This window comes from Protopterus annectens, chromosome 1.part1, assembly GCF_019279795.1.
Source record: "Protopterus annectens isolate FY-2018-M chromosome 1.part1, PAN1.0, whole genome shotgun sequence".
Taxonomy (NCBI): domain Eukaryota; kingdom Metazoa; phylum Chordata; order Ceratodontiformes; family Protopteridae; genus Protopterus; species Protopterus annectens.
The window spans coordinates 108,874,302-108,888,909 of record NC_056726.1 but is presented as its reverse complement, the minus strand read 5'-3'; the positions used below and the strand labels follow the sequence as shown (position 1 = coordinate 108,888,909).

The 14,608-nt window shown below is 39.6% G+C and overlaps 1 protein-coding gene across 7 annotated transcripts in view; it reads left to right on the top strand.

Annotated features, from left to right (window-relative positions):
- The window catches only part of LOC122803960 (F-box only protein 21-like), a 1,078,053-nt gene that overhangs the window by 378,952 nt on the left and 684,493 nt on the right, over window positions 1-14,608 (top strand). For all 7 annotated transcript variants that reach the window (XM_044073649.1, XM_044073671.1, XM_044073685.1 and 4 more), the window contains exon 3: window positions 7,474-7,563. In XM_044073649.1, coding sequence (XP_043929584.1) covers window positions 7,474-7,563 — 90 coding nt within the window. The remainder of the gene's footprint in view (window positions 1-7,473; window positions 7,564-14,608) is intronic.

Below are 14,608 nucleotides of genomic sequence, written 5' to 3'. Positions count from 1 at the left end.
GGATCTCATTTGCTGCTCAAAAATTATGGATGGGGATCTCTTCACTCACTGCTTTTGGAAGGGTTTTTAAGCAGAGATAAATGTGTTTTGATTCCCTTCTTTACCTTTTGGAGTTTTCCTTGAGGTTTCTGCTTTCACCTTCTATCCTCTCCTAGAAACAAAAAAAAAAAAATATTTTCTGTTGTACTCTGTAGAGAGTTAGTGTTTTTCCCACTTTCCTTCCTGACTTTCAGGTGGATGTTGGAGCTGGATGAATAGTCTATCACCATGGTACCATTTTTCTAGTAGTATCTTATTGCTTTTCAGGGTTGTTTATTCTTTTTGCCAGTTGTACTATATATATATATATATATATATATATATATATATATATATATTTATTTATTTTTTTTTTTAGCACCAGGATATCAGATATACTGTCCGGCTGTAAGAAATATGTTACTTGTAGGCATATACCCCCCAAGATGCCCATTCTAAATGTGTGTATTGCTCAGGGGTTTTGCGCCTTGAGGAAAACTGCTCAGGCTTTGCTGCTTTTGGGATCCAAGCTTTAACGGACAGGTGTTCTAACCTTGTGCTTAAGGGACTTTTCTCTGCCACAGCAAGTGAAGTTTCCCCTCCTCAGTCATCATCTTCTTCCCATTAATTGAAAAAGGCCTCAGGAAAGAACAAATTAGAGAAGTTTAAGGACAAGAAGAAAAAGGTCAAGGACCAGGAGAAGGAGAAACAGAAAGAAAAAGATTCAGTCAAAGAAGTGTTCTCTGGACCGATCAAGTCCATCTGGTCTTGTTGCTAAGGTTTTCAAGCTATACGATCCATCCTCTGATCCAGAGTCTGTCAGGGTTAGGTCTCCTATCCCACCAATACTCTGACCCAGATTCTGCCTGGAACCTGTTACCCTAGGCTGAGATCATCTTTCTTGCAGGAAAAAATCCTTCCAGAGGGAGTCAAAGTCCCCATCGACGACTTTATCTTTGAAATTGGTGCAGTCCTCCAGGAATCTGCCTGAGGCCGGTGTAAGCAAAATGATGATGTTTTTGAGGACCCAGACCCACCTGGGGTTCTGTCATAGCATACTTCTGTCAGATTATCAGGATGTTCCCCATCCTCCCCTCTGATTTTCACTCCTTCCTCAGTCCAACCATAGTGTTTGAGCCCATGGATCTGAGTGGATCCTGAGAAATGTCCCTGTTGAAACTGGAGGACTGGACTTTGTTGACTCCAACTGTATCTGTGACCTGATTAACTCCAGGTGTTTCAGATCTCGAAGGGTCTCAGAGTCAAGGGGTTGCAGCTAATGTTGTGGGACAGGGTTGACTCTAGGTCTTTCAGATCCATCCCTTCCTCTTGGAACTTCATCTCTCAATATCTTGGCTGTAGCATTGGCTTTGGAGCTAAGCTGGATGTGTTATCAGATCTTACCTTTATCAGGTTCCTTGGTACCTACAGTAGCACTGTCATTACCTGTTCCAACATTTGCATTTAAAGCCTTTGAGAGAGTACTCTCACATTCCAGGGAACAGGCATCTGTTCCTCACTCAGATCCACCCCTGTCCCCACAAAGTTCTTTGGGTCCTCTCTCCTCTCATCCTGTAATGTTAGGACAGCCAGCCCCTCGAAGTCTTGAGGCATTTCACATTGTGAACTACCCATTTGCTTCACAGTCTTCTCCAGGGCATCCCACTGGGAAGTATACCTGAAACATCCATGAAAAAGGAAGCATGTGGATTTCCCCTCAGGAATATTGATAATGTGGAGGGGGCCTCCAGATCTCCCCTTGAAGTTTTCTCCTTTGCTGAGATCCTTGAGCTACTTTGGCAGAAAGGAAGGTGGTCCACCTATACCCCCCTACCAGGAGAAATCAGTATTCCTCATGGCTTTTCGGGCTGGCCTATCTACTTCTTGGATGGTCCCTCCACTAATGAACTGATAGGCCTGGTTTCAAGACAGGCATGGAAGGAGCCGGATGTGGTTGAATGAATCTGCCCAAAACCTGATTAAATTATCATTTCTCCAAAAGATAGTCCCTTGGAGCAAGGGTCCTGCTGTAGATTCTATAGTGATAGCAGTGGCCACCAAGAAAGAGCTCATTAGAGCTCTACTGTCCATCCCCCTAAAAAAGGGAGAGACCAGGGCACTGAATTACTTGGCCTATGTAATATTCTTTCAGAGGGACTTGACTAAAGAATTATCCAATTCCCTGTCTGGGTCCTTCTCTGTGGAATATAGGAAGTCTGTCAGTAATGCACCTCTCTCTCCTCCAGTCTTTGTCAAACATGTCCATGTACCTTATTTCTAATGTAGCTGACAGCATGTCAAGAGCAGCAAGTACTGGAATGACTGTTCGACGGCATGATGGGGTAAGTCTCTGCAGCTTCATGGAACATTTCAAGGCATCTTCCATTAATACTCCTTAGGATGGGGTCCATGTTGTATGGGCCTGAAGTTAGAAACACTGTCTAGAAGCAAATAGGATGGTAAGACTTTGTCTGCTGTTGGAGTATGATTTTTTACCCCTAAACAGACCTTCTCTAGAAACCAAAAAGGAGGTAAGTAGTTTGTGGTTCCACAAGACTCAAGACTTTGTCCCAACATTAGATAAACAAGTCATATAGGATGTCCTACTAGACCATATTGGGTCCGGAGTCTATTTAAGGTTTCTTTTGGTCCCTAAAAAAAACTAGGATCTCAGGCCCTTTCTGGACATCTGTCACCTAAATCAGTATGTAAAATTGTGAAAATCAGTATGCAAAAAATGTGCCCTCAGTGTAGAAGAAAATGAAGTAAGAGAAGAGTTGCTTGATTTAATAGAGATGAATAGACATATTAAGATCAATGAAATAAATAGACTGCAGAACGTCAATAAAACCCCAAAAGTCAGAAGTTTGATAAAACAGATTAATGCAGTAATTAGTACTGTTCATAGAGATCCAGGCAATATAAAATAAGTAAACCGGATATATTACTATGCAGCTAAATTAATAACTGATAAAGTTCTACCACAAGAACACAAGGTAGTGAGGGAAAGGAAGGGGAGAATTCAAATACCATCATGTAAGTATCAAATAGAGAAAACTATAAAGCAATTAAGATTAGAAGTGTTATTGTTTGAAGAGTATAGAAGAGGGAGCAGATAAACAAAAATACTTCGAAAGATAGATGTGATCAAGGCAATGTGCAATATTAGAACAGATCAGGATCTGTCATGCACTATCGCAAATAAACTAAAAATCTCAGCACATGCAGAAAAACATAGAAGGTACGCAGATAAATATAAAGGAAAAGCACAAAATAACCAGTTTATTGATGACCCAAAAACGTTTTATAGAAAACTGGGAAACAAGATAAAAAGAAATGAAAGACCACCAAAAAATGAAGAAGTAGATATACAGTGGATATACAAAGTGTACACACCCCTGTTAAAATGCCAGGTTTTTGTGATATAAAAAATGAGACTACAATAAATCATTTCAAAACTTTTCCCACCTTTAATGTGACCTATAACCTGTACAATTCAGTTGAAAAACAAACAAATCTGTTAGGGGAAAAATATAAAAAATAAAAAAACGTACAATAAGGTGGTTGCACAAGTGTGCACACCCTTAAACTAATACTTTGTTGAAGCACCTTTTGATTAATTACAGCATTTAGCCGTTTGCTTTAGTCATGAACTTTAATCGTACTTTGACTGAGGAATGAGGTCCATTCCCGTCATGGTATTAGAAACCCAAAAAACTTGGAGAAATTAAAATAGTATGTAAAACAGAATTCTGGATGGTCACGATTCAGTCCATCTTTCCTATGGAGGAAAGACGATTGTATGTGTTCAATAGACCTCCAGACGCATACTGTCACATAAAAATGGACAGTTGCTCCAAGATGTTCACTTTTGACAGGGAGGTGGTAACTTTAATTTCAAAACCCTGCCCTTTGGTCTTACCACAGCCCCTTGGGTGTTCACAGATATATGACAGTGGTTGCAGCTTGTTTCAGACTGCAGGGCTTTCGAGTATTCCCATATCTGGATGACTGGGTGATGATCACTACCACCAAGAATCCTCTTATACAAGCCAGGGACTCCTTGCTCCATCTTTGTCCCCAGTTGGGTATAACTGTCAGTCTCACAAAGTCAAAGCTGTAACTTCTCCAAATGATAGAGTTCATTGTAGCCCAACTGGGTGACAAACTGCAGATAGCCAGATTACCAGAATCCAAGGTTCACACCCTCCAATATCAAGGTTTGAAAGTACTCTTTCATCGAAAGTCCATTTTCCTTTTTCTAGGCTTGATGGCATTTCTATTGAAAGTGCATTTTTCTTTTTCTAGGCTCGATGGCAGGCTCCATCACTTTAGTCCCTCTAGTTATATTTTACATGAGAATGTTGCAGTAGACTCATACAGTCCAGTGGTTGATGAGATTTGAACCGATAAACTTTCTCGTGGGCCTCACCCAGATTTTCAGGAGCTCTATTCATCGGTGGCTGAACTCTCCAATATTTTTCTCAGGGTCATCCTTTTTGTTTTCTGTACCCCCCCCCCAGGCCACACTGACTATGGATGCTTCCCAGCTATGGTGGGGGTGCACATGTATTGTGAATGATGACCCAGTGCATGTGGTCTCCCACAGAGGCCAGTCTTCACATCAGTGTCCTGGAGAAGAGAGCAGTCTTCCTAGCATTACAGACATTTCAGGATTCCCTCCCCAGGGGTGTGATTGCTATTCAGATAGACAATATGGTGGTGGCTTGGTACATCAACAGACAAGGGGAGCATGTTCGTACTTGTGTCGAGAGGCTAAGAGGGTTTGGCAGTGGGCAGTATCTTCTCCCCACTTTCTGATAGTGACATACATCCTGGGGAATTCCAGTGTATTGGTAGACAAGTTGAGCAGATCTGTTCTTCTGCCTCACAAGTGGTCCCTCAACCCATCACTGGCAGAGCAGATTTTTAATTTCTGAGACCTAACTGGTTGCAATCTATTTGTTACCCAGTCCAGCAGCAAATTCAGCAGTTACTTTGCCCTTATCCCCCAAGAGGGAGAGTCCCTGAGGTAGACTGTGGTCCACACTTGGCCCCTGAGTTTCCTTTATGTTTATCCTCCCATTCCTTTCATGCTAAAGTTTCTTCAGAAAGCAATGTGGAACAAGGTGATTGTGATCCTTGTTGCCCTCTGTGGCCTCAACAGGTGTGATTTCCATTTCTTTCCTGTGATCTGATCTGCTCACCATGAGTGCAAGACCCAGCTACAGAACATTTTGCTCACCCATCTGGGACACCTCACCTAGGCATCGAAGTCCTTAAGTTAATCACATGATTTTGTCAGTTTATGTGATGGTTAGTCTAGGCTTTCATCATAAGTTTTAGATATTTTGACCTCTTCACAGAGACCGTTCACCAAAAAAGCTTAGACGAGTATGTGGAAAAGGTTTTCTATTTGGCAGCCCAGCAGGGAGATAGATCCTTTCTCAGCTCCTCTCCCTGCTATGTTAGATTTTCTAGTTGGTCTTTTTTATGATGGAGCTAACTGTTCTACATTTGAAGTCCAATTGGCAACCATTTCCAGCTTTCACATAGGGGAAAACCAAACTCAATTTGCTTATTTGAAATTGTCTATGGCCTTCTTAAGGGGCATTTTCTTCTTTTGGCCTCCCCTGAGGGGCTCTGTCCCACCCTGGGACATTGCTATTCTTCTTCAGGTGTTGGCAAGACCTCCGTTTGAACATGCAGCCATAGTCAATTTGAAATATCTTTGCTGAAAAACACTGTTTTAGTGGAGATTACTTCTGCTTGAAGGATTTTGGAACTTCATACTTTTAATTGCAAGCCCAAGATTTGATGTTCCAGAAGGACACAGTATCACTGAGAACCAGTCCTTCTTTTCTCCCCAGGGTAGCCCCAGATTCTTCATTGAACCAAGCCATCAGTCTTCCTGTTTTCTTTCCTTATTTTTCTAAAAAAGGAGAGTACATGCTACATCTTTGGATGTGCACTGACAGCTCAGATTTTATTTACACCGTATTAAAAATATTAGAAAGACAGACCAATTGTTTGCATCCTTTTCTTCTGCTAAATGGGAAAAGGAGTTTTGAAAGTAACTCTTTCAAGATGGCCATCTGAATGCATTTCGTATGTATATAAGGAGAAGGTGCTGTCTCTGCACGGCAATCCCAAGACTCATTCTGCTAGATCAATCACTACTTCAGCTGTTTTTTTTTCTCCAGTGTACCAACTGATGACATTTGTGCAGCAACTGTTTAGTCTAATGTTCACACATTTATATCTCACTACAATCTGACTTGCAGTCTAGCTCTAAGAGCATCCTTTGGTTCACCCATTTTCTGGAATATCCTTCCATGAGACCTCCCACTGTTTGGAGTAGCTAGAGACTCTGTCCCATGCCTTGAAGGTCAGAAAAGACATTGATACAAAAGTTATGCACTTATAACAATATATCGGTGTGGTCTTTTTCCTTCCTCCTCAACTTCTTTCCTTCCATCCCTCTTCCAAATCTCATTTCATATTCCCTTGGTTTTGGAGTGACTGCACTGACCTATTGGGAGCTTAGTTATGCTGTGTCTGTATGTTATGTATCCCAGGAGTACCTCTGTGCATTGATAAAAAAACAATAAAACAGAGCAGACCACGAACTGCAGAACTCCACTTTAATATAATAAAAGTGTAGTGCTTTCGTCAGAACTTTTTCCAACTTCTGAAGAAGTTGGAAAAAGTTCTGACGAAGGCACTACACTTTTATTAAAGTGGAGTTCTGCAGTTCGTGGTCTGCTCTGTTTTATTGTTTTTTATCAGTGCATTTAGTACCTCTATGCATGTTCAGGGAGTATTCCTTTTTTGTGGGGTATGATAGATCGCATTTGCCTACTTCCTACAACATGAACAGAAGGGTAATTCAGTACTAGGTGGGGATTATGGTTAAGGGAGGAGCATGAGCCTTGGATCCAAAGTCTGAGAGTGCCCAAAGTCAGATCCCTTTGGATCTGAAGACCCATAAATTGAGGAGGATGTAAGCATCTAACATGGATTTGTCATTATGGTAAGTACCTAACTTTTGTTTTATTGGTATTGCTTCCCCAGTGTAACTCCAGTGAACTTCTTTTATTCCTAACTTGGGTGACCTGGCATTAGCCATTTACTGCCATCCCTTGTCGGTGGTTCATCGAGTCTCTTGGGCTGACCATCTTAACCAAGGTCATTCAGAGTTTCTATCTTCTACACCATGGAACTCTAATATATTTTTAACATTATGTCACTTGGGTTATTACCTCGGTAAACGATAAGTGTTATAATATTGCTGTAAAGATCTTATATTGTTTTATTTTGGGCCTTGTTTGTGGTTGACAAGAGTCTCCACTGGATTATTCCTCCTAACTAGTTAATAGTCAGTCAGTAAATAATAAACCTTCTGCTTAGATCTTCTGATGAGTTTTTCATTGCTTTCTTGTTTGTTTCTTACAGGCTGGTCAACAGCTGGAACAATTTCTGCAAGTCTTATTTAAGTTTGGAGTCATGGATTGACTGGGCATATCACTGGATTTCTAAGGCCAGGTAGAGTAAAATGCATGTTAATTTTCAAATTTTGTGACACTGGGTTTAGTAATCAGGTTTAGTCTTTCATTGTCCCATCTGTGTCGGATAGTTTGGTTAGTTGCATCTGAACTCACCAGTGCCTGTTTTGTCAAAGTCAGTTGGCCAAATTAGATATACGCTGAAGATATTTTCTGTGGTGGCAAAGCCTTCCACCCCATACCAAGGGAAGACCCTCTGCATCTCCTGTCTAATGTAACTAACTCTCAGCGTCACCATAATGCATACTGAGCTCTTTTCTATGATCAGTGATTTGCTGTTCATTCAGCTACCATCTACTTATTAGGCTTTGGTGAGTCATTCTGCAAGTAAGAGACTAAATGTATTGTATGCATGTGTCTGAGTGTGCAGTGAGGTTTAGTGGTTTATTTATTTGTTATATTTATGTCCTCAGTAAAGTTGCACCCATTAGAAAAATCAGAGTCAAGGCCAACTATGCACCATGGCTGAGTAGGGACACAAGAGCCTCACTAAAGTCTAGAGATAAAGCTTGGAAAATCTTGAAAAGGGATAACACTAGCATAGCCAAACAAAATTTCCAACAATTCAGAAATCAGGCCAAGAAACAAACCAAACTAGACAAAAGAACTATTTCCTCGGGGTCCAAAACAGTCACAAGACCCCCAAAAGTTTTGGCATGCTATCAACTCCCTTCTAAAACCAGGAAAAATTGCCACTCCAGCCCCCTCCTCAAACAACAATACCAAAGACATAGCATCCCAATATAGTCAGTATTTTACAGAATCCATCCTAACTCTATCCTCCCAGCTATCCAATAACAACCATACTCATATGCCTACCAAAAGCACCGACAATATTCCCTCCTTTTCTCTTTTACCAGTTCCCACTTCCACTGTTAAAAAACTCCTCCTAAAACTAAAGACAACCACCCTTGAAGCTGACAGTCTACCAGTGAACTTTCTAAAAATTGTTGCTGAATGCCTATCTTACCCAATTTCTATCCTCATCAACCACTCCATGCAGGAAGCCTACATCCCCCAACTCTGGAAAGTTTCATATATTATACTACTTCATAAAGGTGGAAATTCTTATGAATTCTCAAACTACCGTCCTATTGCCATTGTGTCCCCCTTATCTAAACTGCTTGAGAAATGTATTCACTCTCAAGTCATGAAATTCCTAAACGCACACAATCTTCTCTCCTCCAAACAATATGGCTTCCGGCAAAATCACAGCACAACAACTGCTCTCCTCTCTTTCACCAACCAGGTCAACCTTCACAGAAATAACTAACTTTGTTTCTGCTATATTTTTAGATCTCTCAAAAGCATTTGATATGGTCTCACACTCCAAACTTCTAGACTCCCTGGCCTCCCTATCCTTTGCCCCTTCCACTATTGCCTGGTTTAAAAGCTATCTGTCACATAGGCAGCAATCAGTTCAGTGGCAAGGCACACAATCTCCTTTACTCCCAACTACGATAGGCGTACCACAAGGCCTGATTTTAGGCCCACTACTCTTCTCCATATTTACCAACAATCTACACACCTCCACCCAGCATGCCTCCCTTATACAGTATGCTGATGATTGGACTCTTATCTGCTCTGCTCCATCACTTTCCACTCTACAACAACCCACACAAGGATCCTTCAGTTCTGTAGAAAGTTGGATTACTGATATCCAACTAATCCTAAACCCCAATAAAACAAAATTGCTACTTTTCACTCCCAACAAATCTATACCTACGCCCCTATCCTTTTCACTCTCTTCCAAAAATGGTACCATCATATCTCCCTCTGACCATACCAAACTCCTCAGTGTAGAAATTGACAATAACCTACTCTTCAATGTCTCACAAACCATAAAAAAGGTCCACAAAAAATGGGAACCCTATATAGACATAAACAATTCCTCTCAGAACAGGCACTGATCACTCTAGCCCAAACCCATCTACTCTCCACTCTAATGTATGCCGCACCAATTCTTACCAGAGTCAGAAAACTTGATCTCACCAGACTTGAATCATGTTACAACACAATTGCCAAGTTTGCTAACAACTGCACCTTCAGAACCCATCACTGTCAATCTCTAAGGGAACTATGATGATTAGAATTTCCCCAGCTACTCAGTTACTACCAGCTAGTCATTGCCTATTATAGCATATTGTTAGACATCCTGAAAAAACTCCAGCACTAAGCCAGTTACTCTGCCCATACAGAACTAATCTTCCTCTCTGGTCTACTGAGAAATCCCCCTTCTGCATCTCTAAACAAACAATAACACAGGGAAAGCTCTTTTTTCTCATGCCATAGCTAGATCCTGGAATAACCTCCCCTCTTCTCTGACCTCTGCCCCCACTAACACATTTCAAAAATGCTCTCAAATCACATATTATGAATACATGGCTAATGTCCATGCATCACATGAATCTCACAATCTCAGCACACTTTACGCCTTCCTTCCTGCTATCTCTACTGTATATATGCTACAGTTTGGTATCTTACTGTCACCTTGAAATTGTATAATATGTCATGCCTAATCATATGATTTTTTATTCTTTTATCCTATCTCACTAATCAATGTTAAAGCTTTGTTGTTTGAGACTGTCTTTGTAAATTTACTCACTTACTGCTAATGTATTGTTTATTGTTTAGACTGAATTGTATGAGACTTTTTATGTCTGTACTTACCTCAGTTATCACTGTTATATGATTGTTTGTATTACCATGTTGATGTTAATCTAATTGTGGAGCTTTTCTCCCCGGGCCTCCGCTGTAAATGGACCTGTGTCCAATCGGACTATCCCGATACATAAAATAAATACATTTTGTATGTTCATGTTTGTGGTGTGTGTGTATATATTATATATATTTTTGTTTATATAATAATAATCTGTTATCATTTTCATTCATTCCTCATCTGTTGGGTTTGGATCCAGTCCTTGAATCTGATTCTGCCTCTTTTTACTAGGTCGTGGAAAACTGATACTCTCGAGCTCCTCCCTTTACCCATAATTCCCTAGTCACTTAACCTATCTCAGATCTTGTTTGCCACCATAGCATTTGGACATGGTCACTGTAAACTCTTGAGTGAGCTTTCATTTTTTTCATGAGATAATTTTCAGTTTATGTAATTTTTCTGTATATGTTTTGCTCTTTCCCCTCTTTAAAACTCTAAAGAAATTATTTCTTAGTTTCTTTCTATGCTTTATTAGATTACTTTTTGAGTATTCTTTAATACCATTGTTGGCAATCTGTCACTTAAAGTACGTTGTTAGTACTCTCATTTAACTTACCATCATTGGTAGTTTCTCTTTCTTACAATCTATATATATTCAAGGTGAGCAAAGATCCACCAAAACTATAAATAAGAAGATGATCTTCCTTTTGTACCAAGAAACATATAAAAATGAGCTTTAACTACTAAAAATCATATTCATAAAAATTTTTTAGACAATATAAAATCACTTATGGGGAAACGCTTTCAAAAATACTTATGCATATACTAATAGAACCAGATGCTACACTAAAAATCAATGGCATTCGCCAAAAAGGAAAGAAATCTAACATTTACATAAAAAACTTTAAAAGTAATAACTAATGAATAAGTTGCTAGAGAAGTATCAAAACCTGAAAAAGGAAATAAAAAGAATCAAGACATAAAAGCAAAAAAACATAAAGAAGCCAGTAATAATTAGCATTTAGACAGCGAAGTTAAGTCTAACCAACAAAATTTACTGTAAGAATCGCAGCTTACAGTAGTATATAATGACCAGTAATAGCTAACCATTGGACAATGAAAAAGAACTAGTCAATCAAACACACTGTAAAGACCCTAACCTCCAATGGTATATGAAAACCAACAGTAACTAACAATTGGACAGCAAAATAAAATCTAACCAACGAAACTGAATATGAACGCACCATCCTCCAGTGGTGAAATTAATACAATCAAAGTATGCATTCAAGGTGTCCAAAGATCAACCAAAAAATATAAATAAGAAAACTGTCTTCCTTTTATACCAAAAAGCATGTAAGAAAATGTGCTTTAAACTAAAAAGTTGCATCATAAAAACGTTTTTAGACGATATAAAATCACGTATGGAAAAAGGCTTTCAAAAATACATATGCATATATGAATAGAACCAGATAAGGCAACCTCATTTGCTGAAAAGGAAAGAAATCTAACATTTACATAAAAACAATAGAAATGACTAATAAATGAGTTGCTGTTGAAGTATCAAAACGTAAAAAAGAATCAGAAAAAAAGAAGAAGAATCAAAAAGAATTAAAAAAAATATATATATATATATATATATATATATATATATATATATATATATATATATGTATTTATTTATTTATTTCCAGTTTGATGACCGAGGAGGTCCACTAGTCTCAGGGGAGCCTGTTTTCAGTGGAGGCCCGGGAAGAAAAGCTCCAAAAACACAGTAACAATAAGCAATAAAGTATTATTACATATCTATAATATACAGTGACAATAAGTAAAAAGTTATATTACATAGTAAAACATGTCAGGGTACAGTCAGAAAATAGCATCATGTATTGCATACATATATTTGTACGTTATATTCATACATACATTTGTATTAGGATTGAGACAAGTTGAGACAGATGATTAGTTGCAGTGAGGAAGTAGATGATGAGATTAAGGTTGTAAAATAACAGTTGTTATTCATTTGACTGTAGTTATAGAATGACTTTTGTAATGACTTTTGACTTTTGTAAACACAATTTTGCATAGAGGGGTGAATGTAGGTGGAAAGTACATATACATCACCATTAAGGATAAGAAGTGTATACATTCTCATTCAGGATGAGAAGTGAGGATGATTTAGTTAATAGCATCAAAGTTTAAGAATTGCCAGTAGAGAGAATCTTCCCCAGAAAGAGGAAGGAGGACAGTTGGAAAGCTATTTAAAATATATACATTTAAGATAAAGAATGCTTAGTAATGTTATATTCAAAGTGAGGCTACTGTTTTAGGTAGTCAGTTGTTGTTGTGCCTTTCAGCTTTTCCCGGTTAGGGGTCGCCACAGTGGAACTCCAGTCTGCTAATGATTGGCAGTAGATTTTTACGTGCCGAGTTGCCAGCCCTGACGCACAACCTTCAACGAAGATATGCCCATTCACGCATGTCTCCACACAGAAGACGCTCTAGCTGAGAATCGAACAAGACAACGTCTTTCTGTGAGGCGACAACGCTACCGCAGCACCACCACCGCAGTGTTTTAGGTAGTCAGTATGGAGTAGATTAACTTGTAGTAGGGGCATAGTGGGCTAGGTGGGTTGAGTGCAACTGCAGTTCCAGTTTTGGGTGAGGTGGGACTGGAGCTGAGTTTTGAAGTGTTCAAGGTTTTCTGAGGTTCTTAGAGTGGCAGGAGAGAATTTCATTTTTTTGCTAGGGAAAATGATAGGAGAAGTTGGCCGGCGGGACAGTTTGTTTATATACAGAAAGTAGATTTTGTTGGGCAAATCTTAGAGTTCTGTGAGGGGTGTATGTTGGTAAGATGTTAGTTAGAGCTGGGCAGCTGGTGGGTTTAAAAATTAGTTTGTGGGCTGAAGTGAGTTGGAGGTAGTTAAGGAAGTTGGGAAGATGTAGCCACTGAAGCTGGTGGAGAGATAAACAGTGGTGGGAGGTGTATTTGGATTTAGTGGCGAATATTGAGATGTTGTTGTAACAGCTTTCTAGTTTGGAAGTGATAGAGGAGGATAGGCTAGTTAGAAGAGGAGCACCATACAAGAGTGATGGTAGTAAGTAGGTAGTGGCGAGTGTTTGTCTTGTAGATGGAGAGAGAAAGTGGGAGTTTCTGTACAACATACCAATTTAGCTGAATATGAGTATTGAATCAGGTGTTCATCAATAGTAACCCCAAGAAGTTTAGCAGATGAGACACCCTCTATGGAAGAGCTGGCATGGCTAATTATTTTGAAAGAGTTTTTGTTGATAGTGAGGGATTTAGAAGGAGTGAAAAGTAGTATCTTAGATTTGTTGGCATTTAGGGAGAGGTGATTTTGAAGCATCCAGTTCTCTGTAGTTGAGAAGGCAAATTTGAGTTTGTGTTTGGAGCTCTGGTAGGTTAGAAGCAGAGCAGACAAGGGTTGAGTCGTCTGCGTATTGTACTATCGTAGTGTTTGGGATGGCGGCATGGAAATCATTAATGAATATATTAAAGAGCATTGGACCAAGTATGTATTTTGGGGAACCCTGGTTGGGGTGGGAAGGAAGGAAGGTTGAGGTGCCAGTTTGCCACTTGATAGCCAGAGATCTGTCAGTGAGATAGCTACTGAACCAGGTTAGGATGTTTTGAGAGAGATTAAGGTTAGAGAGGTGTTTAAGGAGATGGGAGTGGGAGACTGTGTCAAATGCTTTGGAGAGATCAAGGAGGACTGTAGATACAATTTCTCCAGAGTCGCGGGCATGGTTTACTATGTCTATGTAAGAGAGAAGAGCAGTTATAGTGCTGTGGCCAGGGCGGAAACCGTGCTGAGTAGGGGTGAACAGTTTATTATTGGTAAGGAAAGGCATGAGATGGAGGTGGATGCATTTTTCAAGAATTTTTGAGATGGGGGAGAGAATGGCTATAGGTTGGAAGTTTGAGAAATTGTTATTTTTGCCTCCTTTGTGGAGGGCAAGGATAAAGGCAGAGCACCATACTTTGGGTACATAGGATTCCTGAATGGACATATTAATGAGAATGCTGATAGGGACTGCAATACCATCAGCTGCAAGTTTTAGGAATAGTAGGGGATATAGTCAAGGGCGTTGGAACATGGCTTGAGTTTGGAGAGGAGTTTTTTTATGTAAGCAGTGGATATGGGTTTGAGTTGAAATGAAGGAAGATTGCTGGTGATGTGAGATTTGGTAGAGGTTAGGGAGGAGGCTTTGAGGGTGATGGAGGGGTTGTTATTTGGGAAGGTCTTGGTGAGTTCTGGTATAGATTTCGTAAAGAAGGAGTTGAATAGAGTGGCTATTTCTAGATCTGTTTTGCTGGTGTCTGGGCAAGGGTTTTGTTTGGTACCTG